Source organism: Bufo gargarizans, chromosome 2, assembly GCF_014858855.1.
Source record: "Bufo gargarizans isolate SCDJY-AF-19 chromosome 2, ASM1485885v1, whole genome shotgun sequence".
In the NCBI taxonomy this organism is placed as follows: Eukaryota; Metazoa; Chordata; class Amphibia; order Anura; family Bufonidae; genus Bufo; species Bufo gargarizans.
The window spans coordinates 59,292,241-59,304,786 of NC_058081.1; the positions used below are offsets into that span (position 1 = coordinate 59,292,241).

The following is a 12,546-nucleotide window of genomic DNA, read 5'->3' on the forward strand; positions in this document are numbered from 1 at the left end:
AGCCACATAGAACTACCCTGAGGAGTTAAATGGTGATGAATACCAGTGCTGGCCTTAAGGGTCTACAACCTGTGTGGTCGCACAGGTCACATCAATTGGGGAGGGAGGGGGTTGCCTGTTGAGGCTTTTGATCACCATGATTGTTAATATTAATTATATAGCAGTATTATTTGGACAGTGCACAGTGATCACATCATATACATTTACATATCATTAAATTTACTGGAGAAATTCAGGTGCAAAACAATACAGGCGAGGTATAGGGCTTGATTCCCCAGTCTCCTCTCTGGCAAAAGAAGATGCTGAGGAAAGGCCTGAGCTAGCTGTCCCTCTCTCTCTGAAGGCTGGTGCCCTGGTCAAAGGCTGGAGGCCCACGGTCTGTGGCTCAGTAGTCCGGCTGGCTCCATGGTCACAGGGCTGGTGACCCATAGTCTATGGCTCAGCACCAACATCTCAGCATCTTCTTCTGGTCCCTCATGCAGTCTGGCACGAGTCTATTCTTCTAAGCACTGATCCCTAACTTCTAGGGGCTCTGACTGTTCTCCTTACATACAGTTTCTAGTTGAACTAGAACCTTCTAGTGGGAGGGGGGAGAGGAGAAACTCAGAACAAGCAAATACAATGTTACAATTCCCGTCTCTCATATTCTCGAGCTACATTAGAGCTTCAGTGATACTCATTGGCAATGACAAAGCAGTTTTTCCAGACAAAAACTGGTTTTCAGACAGAATAACAGGCCTAAACCAGACATTCAAAAGGTCAGTCTGTCTGGTTTTGGTGGTAAACAAGTCTGGGGTTTCCCCTCCAAAACATGCTCTTCTTTAAACCTTATGGCAGGGATGGCCAACCTGAGGCTCTCCAGCTGTTGCAAAACTCCAACTCCCAGCATGCCCAGGCTACCTACAGCTATCAGCCTACAGCAGGGTATGGTGGGAGTTGTAGTTTTACAACAGCTGGAGAGCCTCAGGTTGGCCATGCCTGCCTTATGGTAACTGTGGAAAATTACAAGCTTCTCATTATTAGCTAGAAAGTACCAAAAGTCTCTCTGTATTCATTAACCCTTTCCAAAATGCTGTGTAAACACAGTGCGAATGAACAGGATATATAACAAGTCAAAAATATAAAATGCAGGAACACAGTATTAAATAGCATACCTCCCAACTTTTGAAAAACAGAAAGAGGGACAATATGTGCAGCGCGCATCTCTAACTCCTCCCAAAACATAATTATACACACTCAGTCCCTTTAATGCCCCTACATAGTAATTATTCCCCCTTTGTGCCAGCACACAGTACTAATTCCCACATTGTGCCTCCTTCCAATAGTAATGCCCACAATGTGCCCCTTCACAGTAGCTATGCCCACATTGTCCCCTTTTTACAGTAGTTATGCCTAGATGTACCCCTTCACAGTAGCTATGCCCATATTGTACCCTTTTCACAGTAGTTATGCCTAGATGTACCCCCTTCACAGTAGCTATTTATTTATTTTAAGCACTTATATAGCGCTGACATATTCCGCAGCGCTTTACAGACATTAGCATCACAGTGTCCCCAATGGGGCTCACGATCTAAGTTCCCTATCAGTCTGTCTTTGGAGTGTGGGAGGAAACCGGAGTACCCAGAGGAAACCCACACACATACAAACTCCATGCAGATATTGTCCTTGGTCAGATTCAAACCTAGGACCCCAGCCCTGCAAGGCACCAATGATAACCACTGAGTCACCGTGCTGCCCCTATGTCCATATATGCCTCCTTCACGGTAGTTATGGCCAGATATGTACCCCCTCACAGTAGTTATGGACAGATATTTGCCGCCCCCCACAGTGATTACGCCATATATGCCCTCTCACAGTGGTTAAGCCAGATATGTGCCCCCTCACAGTGGTTACACCATATATGTTCCCCCTTCAGGGAAGTGGAAAAAAAACTGTAAATACTCACCTAGTTCCACCGATGATCACAGCTCAGATGCCGGCGCTCCCCAGCAGGATACTGTCACACAACGCGCTCTGTGAAGGAGGAGCACAGAGGCGGATTCCCCGCTCCTCCTACACAGACCAGCAGTGTGATGTGTAAGGGCATCGTGCTGCTACTGTGGAGTGCCAACGGCTGAGCTGCATGGTGAAGAGGGGAACGGAACGCTGCCTGCTTCACCATTACGATCAGCTGTCTCTGCATCCTATGGACACAGAAACAGCTGAGAGCAGGACATACCTCAGCCGTTCCGGGACTGCGGGACAGCCACCGAAATCCAGGACTGTCCAGCCGGATCTGTGATGATTGGGAGGTATGGTATAAGTCAGTGCAAGTTAACCCTTTAAAGTGAAATAAAGTAAAGAGTTGATGGCTATGAATAGAGGAAACAAGTAAATGTACCCCTGCTCCAGGGCACTACAGCAGAACAGTTCTTTACTGAAGAATTCAAATGCAAACACATCAGGGCAGTTCTTAGCATGCACGGACTGGACGTTGGTGCACAAAATGCACTTTCACAGATGTTACAGGTATTACTGCCGCACAGGTAGTTGATAGGCTATAGTGTCGGATTTGAGCAATCTTCCTGATACTGCACTTCTCTATCTGACTTGTACTTAACCATCCAGGCATGGAGTGTAATACACCTTGCAAAGCAATGCAACCAAGAGGGCAGACCCATCAGATTAAGCCCTGCACCTTTTTGAACAGGTTGCAAGTCCACACTGCCACTGTGGGATGTGGGCAATGTACTCACGCGGGTGAACAAACTGCGGTGTGTACCCAGGCACCAGAGGCAAACTGACGATATGGAGATGGAGACTTAGTGGTCTCGGGACAACAGAAATTCTGCAATGACTTTAACTCTACGCTACCTTCTTCCATCTGGCCTGCTGCTCCGATGGATACTTGTTCTTTTTCTGGCTTGGCTCTGGCTGGTTCCTTTTTCAGGCTAGCTTCCATGTCAGCTGCTTGCGATCGCCTCTATACTTTGCACTAGACTGCAGTGAACTAGAATGTTTTGAATGACCCCTCCTCTCCATACAGAGTAGAGGTGGTTGTGTACATGTTTTAAAGAATATAGAATTTAACGTGCTTAAATTTAAAACGATACCTTTATTATTCAACTGGGTTATAGAGCAAAAGGAGGTTTGCTCCAAGTGATATCCCGACTATGATATATACATTGGGACAAAGACTCCTCTTATAGAAAGGGAATAGATTCTGACATACGGTCAATAAAGTGCCGACTTGGTAAAAAAGAGAATGGGGGTGGTGGGTAGATGGATGGGAAAATATTCTTTCCATAGATGACCCTCAAGATCTAAGATCCTGTGCCCAGGGTTGTCCCCTGATGGTGGAGACACCCTGTCCCCGTACCTAAGTCTCTTTATTGCCCTAAAAAGGCCCTACTGGAAGACCTGGATTGAAAGCAAATAAATCCAGGGAAAAACAAAAAACAAAAAACACACATATATAGATGAAATCATGTGTAGACAATAAAACAACCCCAACGCGTTTCAGCTGCAGATGGCAGCTCATCAGGGGGTGATGTGAACGTAGGGAACAGCAAAAATAAACAGATAACGTAAATGATACTTAGCTCCTATGTAATATATATAACCTGTTAGGTTCTAATAACGATGATGAGCAACCTCTGTCAAGGGAGACATTACCTGTGGGTAAAGACACAATAAATCAGATATAGGTTACATGGTGGAGGACAAATAAATACCTCTCACCATGTCAGAGAAAAAAAGGTGCTCACCGATCAGAGGGGGGCCCTTGGAGAAGATGCATCCAGGGTATAGCTCTCAACAAGAGCTGACTAATAGCTCTCTTAAACTTATGACCCTCCTTCTAGAAGAGGAAAAGAAGGTTTTTGAAAAAACATCATCTAACCTCAAAAATCTAACTGAGGGTGTCCTTAAATTCAAAACAGACACAGACTTTGATAGAAGGGAATCGTCATTACAGACGGCAGTCGAACGTTTCCAGAATCTCCTTAAAGAAAGGAAACATCGTCAATTTAACAAAGACTTGGCCGAGTTTAGAGAGAATAGGGCATATAACTACGAGAATAAGACACCTAACTACTCAGAGTCTGAGGTATCTTCTTCAGAGGCTGAACTCTCTGACTCAGATCCTGCCGGAACGCACCAAAACACCAACTACTACAGAGGTGGTTACAACCATAGACCAGGCCGAAGATGGCAGAGGTGGGGGAGACAACGGGGATACTCTGGCCGAACAGGCGGAGGATCAGCCCAGCCCCCCCCCACCTTCATCCTCTTTCTCCTCCTCTCACACCTCTACTCAACAACCTCTGGTTCCTTTTTTGGCCAACAGCCAAGGTCCATACGATCTGAGAGATCGGGTGAAGGGAGGCGTAAATCGCCGTTAGCGGACAATTTGCAGATCATTAATCTCTCATCTCGGCCACTGACAGACATGGAAACGACTGTACTACAGAAAGGTCTTTCCTTTGTACCCACCACAAGATTTGATATCTTTACATGGATCAAGGATCTTAACCTATTCTGTAGAAAGCTCAAATGGCATAAATTTTATCACAACAACAACAGACAGACTTGCCACGAGTTAGGAATAGACCTTGAAGACTTCCCTGAATTCCAAATCCTTATGGACTTAAGTGAGGAGGGGAGTAGGGAACCAGGGGAGGGTCCCTTCACTGACCTTCGCCCAACCAGCACTAAATTACCACCCCCCATGAACTCAGAGCATATTGATATCTTTTTGAAAATGGTCAGTAATGACCTAGAACAACTGAGTTGTAAACACTCTGGGGGTTTTAATCTGTCCCGATGTGAATCCACCGCCCTTAGGAACCTTGAGACAGACAACAGTGTCGTCATCAAGCCATCTGATAAGGGAGGCAATTTGGTAATTCTAGACCATTCGAATTACCAAAAAATGTGTCTTGATCTACTTAAGGACTCCAAAAGCTATAGGGTACTATCATGCGACCCAAGCTCCATTTTCCAATCACAACTAAAGGTAATTCTCCAGCAAGGCTTAGAGCAGGGAGTGATCAGCAAATCCGAACATGCTTTCCTTCTCCCCAAAAACCCACAGTTGGCAACCTTCTACAGCTTACCAAAAATACATAAGGGTGTCAACCCACTTAAAGGACGTCCAATTGTATCAGGTATTGACTCCTTGACCCATCACTGTGGTATATACCTTGATAAAGTCCTGAGAGAGTTTGTGTCAAGTTTGCCTTCCTTCACGAGGGACACGATGGATTTCTTGAGAAAAATTGAGACCATCTCTGTAGACTCCCACTGCTACCTCGCAAGCATCGATGTCGAGTCTCTATACACATCGATTCCACACGAAAAGGGCATAGCAGCAACAGCCGATTTCCTGAGGTCTAGAGGTGTACAATGTTTAAACCACAACAACTTCATCGTGTCCCTCTTGGAGTATACCCTTACACATAATTTCTTCATATATGGCGGGTCCTTCTACCACCAGCTCAGGGGGACTGCTATGGGCAGTCCTTGCGCCCCTACCTATGCAAATCTCTTCCTGGGCTGGTGGGAAGATAAGTACGTGTTCCCTGACCACACAATGTGGTGGAACAGTAAGATCATATTTTGGACCCGCTATATTGACGATATTTTCCTGGTGTGGAGTGACAGTAAAGAGGAATTTGGGAACTTTGTGTCTGCTCTGAATGTAAATGATGTGGGCCTTAAGTTTACGAGCGAGATACAATCCAAAAATATAACTTTCCTGGATGTGGAGATTACATCGGTAGCTGGGAATCTTGTGACAAACATGTATCGCAAACCGACGGCCACTAACAATATATTACATTGGGACAGTCACCACCCCCTGGCCGTAAAAAGAGGCATCCCAAAAGGCCAATATCTCCGTACACGCCGAAACTGTTCGGTCAAGGAGAATTTCTATAGTGAGTCAAGGAAATTAAAAAATAGACTTATACAGAGAGGCTACCCTGTGTCCACTCTAAGAGAAGCATTTAAGACAGCGGAGAATAGTGATAGGGGGGACCTACTGGTACCTAGAAATAGAAAAAAAGGGGACACAAACGTGATTCGCCTGGTTTCCACCTACGACGTTGCCAATAGAGATATCACGGCTATTTTGAAAAATCACTGGCCCATTTTAATGATGGATGATGATCTGTCCAAAGCCATTTCCCCCTTCCCACAAATAACTTACCGTAGGGGCAGGAGTCTGAGAGATAGACTCGTGCATAGCCACTACACCGGCGTTAAGAAGGAGGGCACATGGCTTGACAGACAACCAAAAGGGGTTTTTAGATGCGGGACCTGTAAGGCCTGTAAATTTATATGTACCTCTAAAACAATCACTTGCTCGATGACTAATTTTGTCCATACCATCGGCACCTTTGCTAACTGCAAAACACGGGGGGTTGTGTACATTTGCCAGTGTTCCTGCCCCAAGGACTATATTGGCAAAACATACAGAGAACTTAGACGCAGAGTATGTGAACATTTGAATGATATCGCCAAAAAAAAGGACACCTCCATAGCCAATCATGTCAACGATCAACATGGAGGTGATCCTGGTTCCATCAAGTTCTCTGTACTCGAGGTCGTTCCCTTCCCCCCGAGGGGAGGTGACTGGGACCGGAGGATACTCCAAAAGGAGTCCGAGTGGATTTATCGCTTCCGATCCCAGTCACCGGGAGGCCTAAACGGGAGGCCTAAACGAACGGCTGACATATACATGTTTTATTTGACAATGCCACAATACACGGCCCATTGTTCTTTCTTTGTCTCTGAATTAGTCCCATCCTCCGCTCTTTTGGATATCTGTAACTATGTCCCTTTTCACCATGCGGGTGCGGGAAGCACCATTACTTTAGTAGTGACACATATTATTGTCACCATATCTTTGCCCCATCTACATATATTCCAGTCATATATTGTTGGATTATGTAGGAGGTGGAGTAAAATATTTCTGCCATTTCAGTTGGCTGACTCCTCCTATTCCTTTGTATGGGTATATAAAAAACTTCCTGGGGAGGTCTTTTGTCCTTGGCCTATAAATAGTGGGGGCCAGGATTGGCTGTTCACAAAGTTTTAATATTATATATACATCTTTATCTGAGCCTTGACGATCTCCCAGGCTGTCTGGCCGCACGTCCGGGACCGATGCGTTCCAACATGCGTTCCAAATACCGGAAGTGACGTATCGCATCACTGCTATGCGTTCCACCAACCGGAAGTTCATTTTCTCGGCGTCCGGAAGTGTCACCACACGCCGGCGCTTAAATTCTGGATACAGCCAGCCCCACCTGAGCCCTCTAGCCTCCTATACCCTGGATGCATCTTCTCCAAGGGCCCCCCTCTGATCGGTGAGCACCTTTTTTTCTCTGACATGGTGAGAGGTATTTATTTGTCCTCCACCATGTAACCTATATCTGATTTATTGTGTCTTTACCCACAGGTAATGTCTCCCTTGACAGAGGTTGCTCATCATCGTTATTAGAACCTAACAGGTTATATATATTACATAGGAGCTAAGTATCATTTTACGTTATCTGTTTATTTTTGCTGTTCCCTACGTTCACATCACCCCCTGATGAGCTGCCATCTGCAGCTGAAACGCGTTGGGGTTGTTTTATTGTCTACACATGATTTCATCTATATATGTGTGTTTTTTTGTTTTTTTGTTTTTCCCTGGATTTATTTGCTTTCAATCCAGGTCTTCCAGTAGGGCCTTTTTAGGGCAATAAAGAGACTTAGGTACGGGGACAGGGTGTCTCCACCATCAGGGGACAACCCTGGGCACAGGATCTTAGATCTTGAGGGTCATCTAGGGAAAGAATATTTTCCCATCCATCTACCCACCACCCCCATTCTCTTTTTTACCAAGTCGGCACTTTATTGACCGTATGTCAGAATCTATTCCCTTTCTATAAGAGGAGTCTTTGTCCCAATGTATATATCATAGTCGAGATATCACTTGGAGCAAACCTCCTTTTGCTCTATAACCCAGTTGAATAATAAAGGTATCGTTTTAAATTTAAGCACGTTAAATTCTATATTCTTTAAAACTTAAACTTTGTACGTGTAGTATATCCTCAACTTCAACCTTTATAAGTCTGCTTTCTGGTTGTGTACATGGCCCATCAATATCTTGTGTATACATATATAAAAGTACAATTTTTACATAAATGCACATTTTTAACTCTTTTCAGTGTTGCAATGCACTGCTGTTCTGAAGAGGGGTGCTGCAACATCACATTCATCAATCACATGGCTGATGCACAGCTCAGTCCTATTCAAGTGAATGGGTCTGGGCTGCAATACCAAGCACAGCCACTATACAATGTACGGCGCTGTGCTTGGCTAGCTGTGAGAAGGTCACAGCTAGCCATGCATAGCGTCATATTAACATCTTGCAGGTCTGATAGATGCGACCTACACCAGCCTCCAGAACGGGGGCCGTTTTCATGGCTAACATAAAAGTGAATGGAGAGAGGCACCTCTCATTTCATCCTCACAGAAGGAAGTATATGCAATGCTGGTGCCAGATGTATACTGGACATGCCATAGAGGCCGCTAGCTGGTCCTGTCCCTTTTGCTGGACTACCCAAGGGTCATGGAAAAGGGAAAACAAACACCAGGCCCTTCTGTTCTGTTTGTCACTATAATGGACACCCAACGAACAGAGCCTTACAATATGCACACTAGAGGAAGCAATAGGTGTTGCATAGGTCAAAATTCTTGGTAGAGGCTTTCTTTTGGGTGGCACAAAGAAGAGAACGGCATATTTCCATGGAGATATCACTGGTATATAATACAGCTGGACAATCACAATGGGCCTGGAGGGGGTTAATTTGCAGCAACAAGGCCTGGCATTGTACTAGATAGAGGGTAATGAAGGACGCGTCTGGGACCAGAGTTTGGACAGAATAAGGACATGAGAGGCAGAACAGGATTAATTAGTGTAAAGAGAACACAATGCCATCTCTGCTGCATGTCACTGCTGCCATTACACCCAGACAATACCCGCTCTAATTCTAGCCCATCCAGCTAAATATATGCACCAGGCTCTGCCACCCGAGGGATCACGTCTTGCTAATCGCTGCTCGCAGGCACAGATTTCTCCGTAGCTAACACACAGAAACAGCATAAAACCCTAGTAAATGCTAATCCTTGAGTTGTCTTCTTCTGTCCCATTGTTCAATGTTCCGTTCAGCTTTTTCTTACTTATTATTCGCAGCTGGAAAAGCTGAGTGACAAACAATGTCTGCCACCGAAGGACACAAGGTGGTGGTCACCCAGCTTTCCCAGCAGGGGTGGATGGAGGTTGGTCTGGGCTAGTAGGCATTAAATATCATGGGCCCATTACCAGCCACTAGAGTGTTTATATGCTTGGGTTTAAAGGGGCTTTCCAACAGTACGTTATTAATGACCTATCCTCAGGACGGGTCATCAATATCTGATAGGTATCTGATTCCTACCCCCGGAACCTCTGCCAATTAGCTGTTTAAAGAAGCGGAGCGCCGCGGCCTCCTCACAGCATACCGAGCACAGCGCCGTTCATCGGCTACTGGCTGTGCTTGGTACTGCAGTCCAGACCCTTTCCCATGAATTGCGCCTAGGCCATGTGCCCAGTGAAGGTGACGTCATTGGCCACGGAAGAGGCCACAGAGCTCACTGGAGCACCACGGCCTCTTCAAACTGCTGATTGGTGGGGATGCTGGGAGTTGGACCCCCACCAATCAGCTATTGATGACCTATCCTGAGGATCGGTCATCAATGTTGTATTCCTGGAAAACCCCTTTAATGTTCAAGTACTCCTTAAAGGAACCATGGGCCATCACTGGCCAGCAGCTCTCAGGTACGGCCCTAATGCCAGAATAGTCAGTCCGCCCCTATTTCTCCAGAATCATCCTGTTCGGTCAGGTGGTTCTATTGAACTTATTAGTAGGTATATCTATTGCTTGATGACAACCAATATGTTCATTACAGGATCCAAAGGAGTTGTCACTCGGACTCCCCAATGGCAAATCGTCCCAATAAAATAAGTCACCGATCCTCCGCTGCTTCCTGGTCCCTCCCAATCTCCACTTCCTGTTCCCTCTCGACCCAGGAAATCACCACTCAACCAATCACAGGCTGCAGCAATGTCCTGCCCTAGGCCAAGAAAGCATCGGAACGGGAGCGGAAAGGATCGCGAAGATGACTTATTTTATTATTTGACACCATTGTGAGCTTTTGTTTTTTTTAATTGGTCAGACAACCCCTGGATGAGAATCCCAGCAGCAGCCATATTGCCCAACGCCCGTTTTTTCCAGGTATCTGATGTATCCGGGTGATTACCCTTGATATTAACAGAAGAATTTGTTTTGCTTTTTTCTCTCTTTGCCCAGAACTACACCTCAAGTACAAGCTATTGAAGCCGACCCGACTGCCATTTACTGCACCCCACAGAAGAAAAAAACCGAATCAGAACCGAATTTCTCCTTGCTCATCTATTAGCAGGCATCTCCCCTCCAGGAAGAATAAATCACAGAGGGGTCCCTCCCCCTCCAAAGTCCGAAGCAAGACGCTCACCCCCCTGTATGCTCACGGCATGAAGATTTGCACCCTGCATGTTACAGAGTAATATGCATGAGATGACATTGGGGAAGAGGACAGAGTTGCCCCCCCTCCGTTCTTCCCATTATTCAAATTCACCTGCTCCCCTCCCCCTTTACCCAATGGAACCCCAGTGGGGGGGGGGACCTTTTTACCAAATCAGACTGGAAAAAAAAATGGGTGATACTTAACCTTTTCCTTCTTTCCCAGCTGCAAAATGCTTTGCGTCTCAGATGTATATCAGTACTGAGTATGTCTATACACTCTACCGCAACATTAAGGGAGCACCCACCCCCCCGCACCCACCCCCCCTTCCTCCCCCAACTTTATATTTCTCTGTCCGTCGACAAACAGCAATAGGAGTCACCCTCCACCTGGGTAAGGATCGTCTTCCAGGCCACAGGGCACAGCACAACGTTGACCGGGCAGACCAGGCAAGGGTTCCCCACGTTGCAATTCATTTGCGCTCCAAATTTTTTTCTTTCTTCGAAAGCGAAAAGGGCTACATGTTAGGGATACTCAGTATTGTTACTCGGGGGCGTGACCAGACCCAAGGAGTTGTATGTAGATACTCAGTACCATTATACAGCGCGGCATGTTCTTCTTTTCAGATGGCTATGGCATTTTTAGGTGGCACTCCGCGCCGTTATACAGCGCAGCATGCTTATTCTCAAGCTAGTGCATAAAGGTAGCCTGCATTATTGTACAGTGCAGTCCGTTTAGAATGGGGGGGGGGGAGACGGTGGTGTGTAGATATAAGCAGACCCATCACATCGCAGGGCAGCATGTTTTACTACCAGGGGCTAGGAGTGTATAGAGATACTCATTCTCACCATACAGCGCGGCATGTTCATCTATCAGGGGCTGAAAGTGCGTAGAGATGCTGAGTGTCTTTATACAATGCATTAAGGGTAGAGGGGTTTGCGGGGATTAAACTGCCCCCCTGACTCAGGAATGTGGTTCCAGCTTTAGGGGGGGAGGGGAGAATTCTATATATTAAAGGATTTAAGCAACTCCCCCTCCCCACTCCAGTTATCCCAAGTCCAGACCCTCCAGCCCTGCTCCGGAGAGACAAAGCACTCACCTTCACAACCTCTCCAGCGCTCTTTTTAGATGCAATTTCTGATATGCATAAAAAGCTGATTGTACAATAACTGCTCATATGGGAATAAATACTATGCAATATAATCTTATCTTGTGTCATTTCATCTGTGCACAGCATGTCATACTTACAATGACCACAAGGTGGCGGCGCTGAGCTAGACTTCTGTTGCAGTAGGGAGGGGGAAGTTATTGTACCCATTGGTTCTACAGATGTCGGAGAACTGCATGACGCAGCATGCCCTGACACAGAAGATGCTATATGTTTCCGTTAATGGATTTTAAGTAAAAATACAGCGATCCCTCAATATTCTCACCATACAATGGTCTTTTCTGACCCATCGTAAACCAGACTCCGCATACAATGTCTCAGACTCCGATCCAAACAATCAAGGCCTCTTCTCTGGTAAAACAGCTGTATATATGTATATAATGACTGTTATATGTAGGGATTAGTTTTATCTGTCTTAGTTATCTGCTTATTTTTCCTAAATCTTCATTTTCTCTTATCTTGGATAACATTTTGGGGCTTTGGAGGTGATTACTCAACTTACAATGGTTGTCCTGGAACCAATTAGTATTGTAACTTTAGGGACCGCTGTATATAAAATGTATCCCACACGCTACACAGTAGGAATCCCAGTTGTCAAGCCCCTCAGCAACGCCCCTCACCATTACATTAGAATACTATGTTTATTGTAGAATGAAATGGATGCAATTTGCTAAAATACTTAAATGCTCACATTTTCAATATCTCTGTTTGCTCTCAGTGAGTAGAAGAAACGGTACAGTGAATACAAATCTGTCCTGGATACAAAAAAAAGTGTTACTCAAAATAGTTTTTTGTGTCCATCAGTG

The 12,546-nt window shown here is 45.6% G+C and overlaps 1 protein-coding gene across 7 annotated transcripts in view; it reads left to right on the forward strand.

Moving 5' to 3' along the window:
- Positions 1–11,780, forward strand: part of ANK1 (ankyrin 1) — a 183,501-nt gene extending 171,721 nt beyond the window's left edge. For all 7 annotated transcript variants that reach the window (XM_044278999.1, XM_044278997.1, XM_044279000.1 and 4 more), the window contains one exon: positions 10,380–11,780. Coding sequence is in view for 1 of the 7 variants with exons in the window: in XM_044279000.1 (XP_044134935.1) it covers positions 10,380–10,406 (27 nt within the window). In the remaining 6 variants the exon portion in view is untranslated. The remainder of the gene's footprint in view (positions 1–10,379) is intronic.
- Positions 11,781–12,546: the final 766 nt, after the last annotated feature.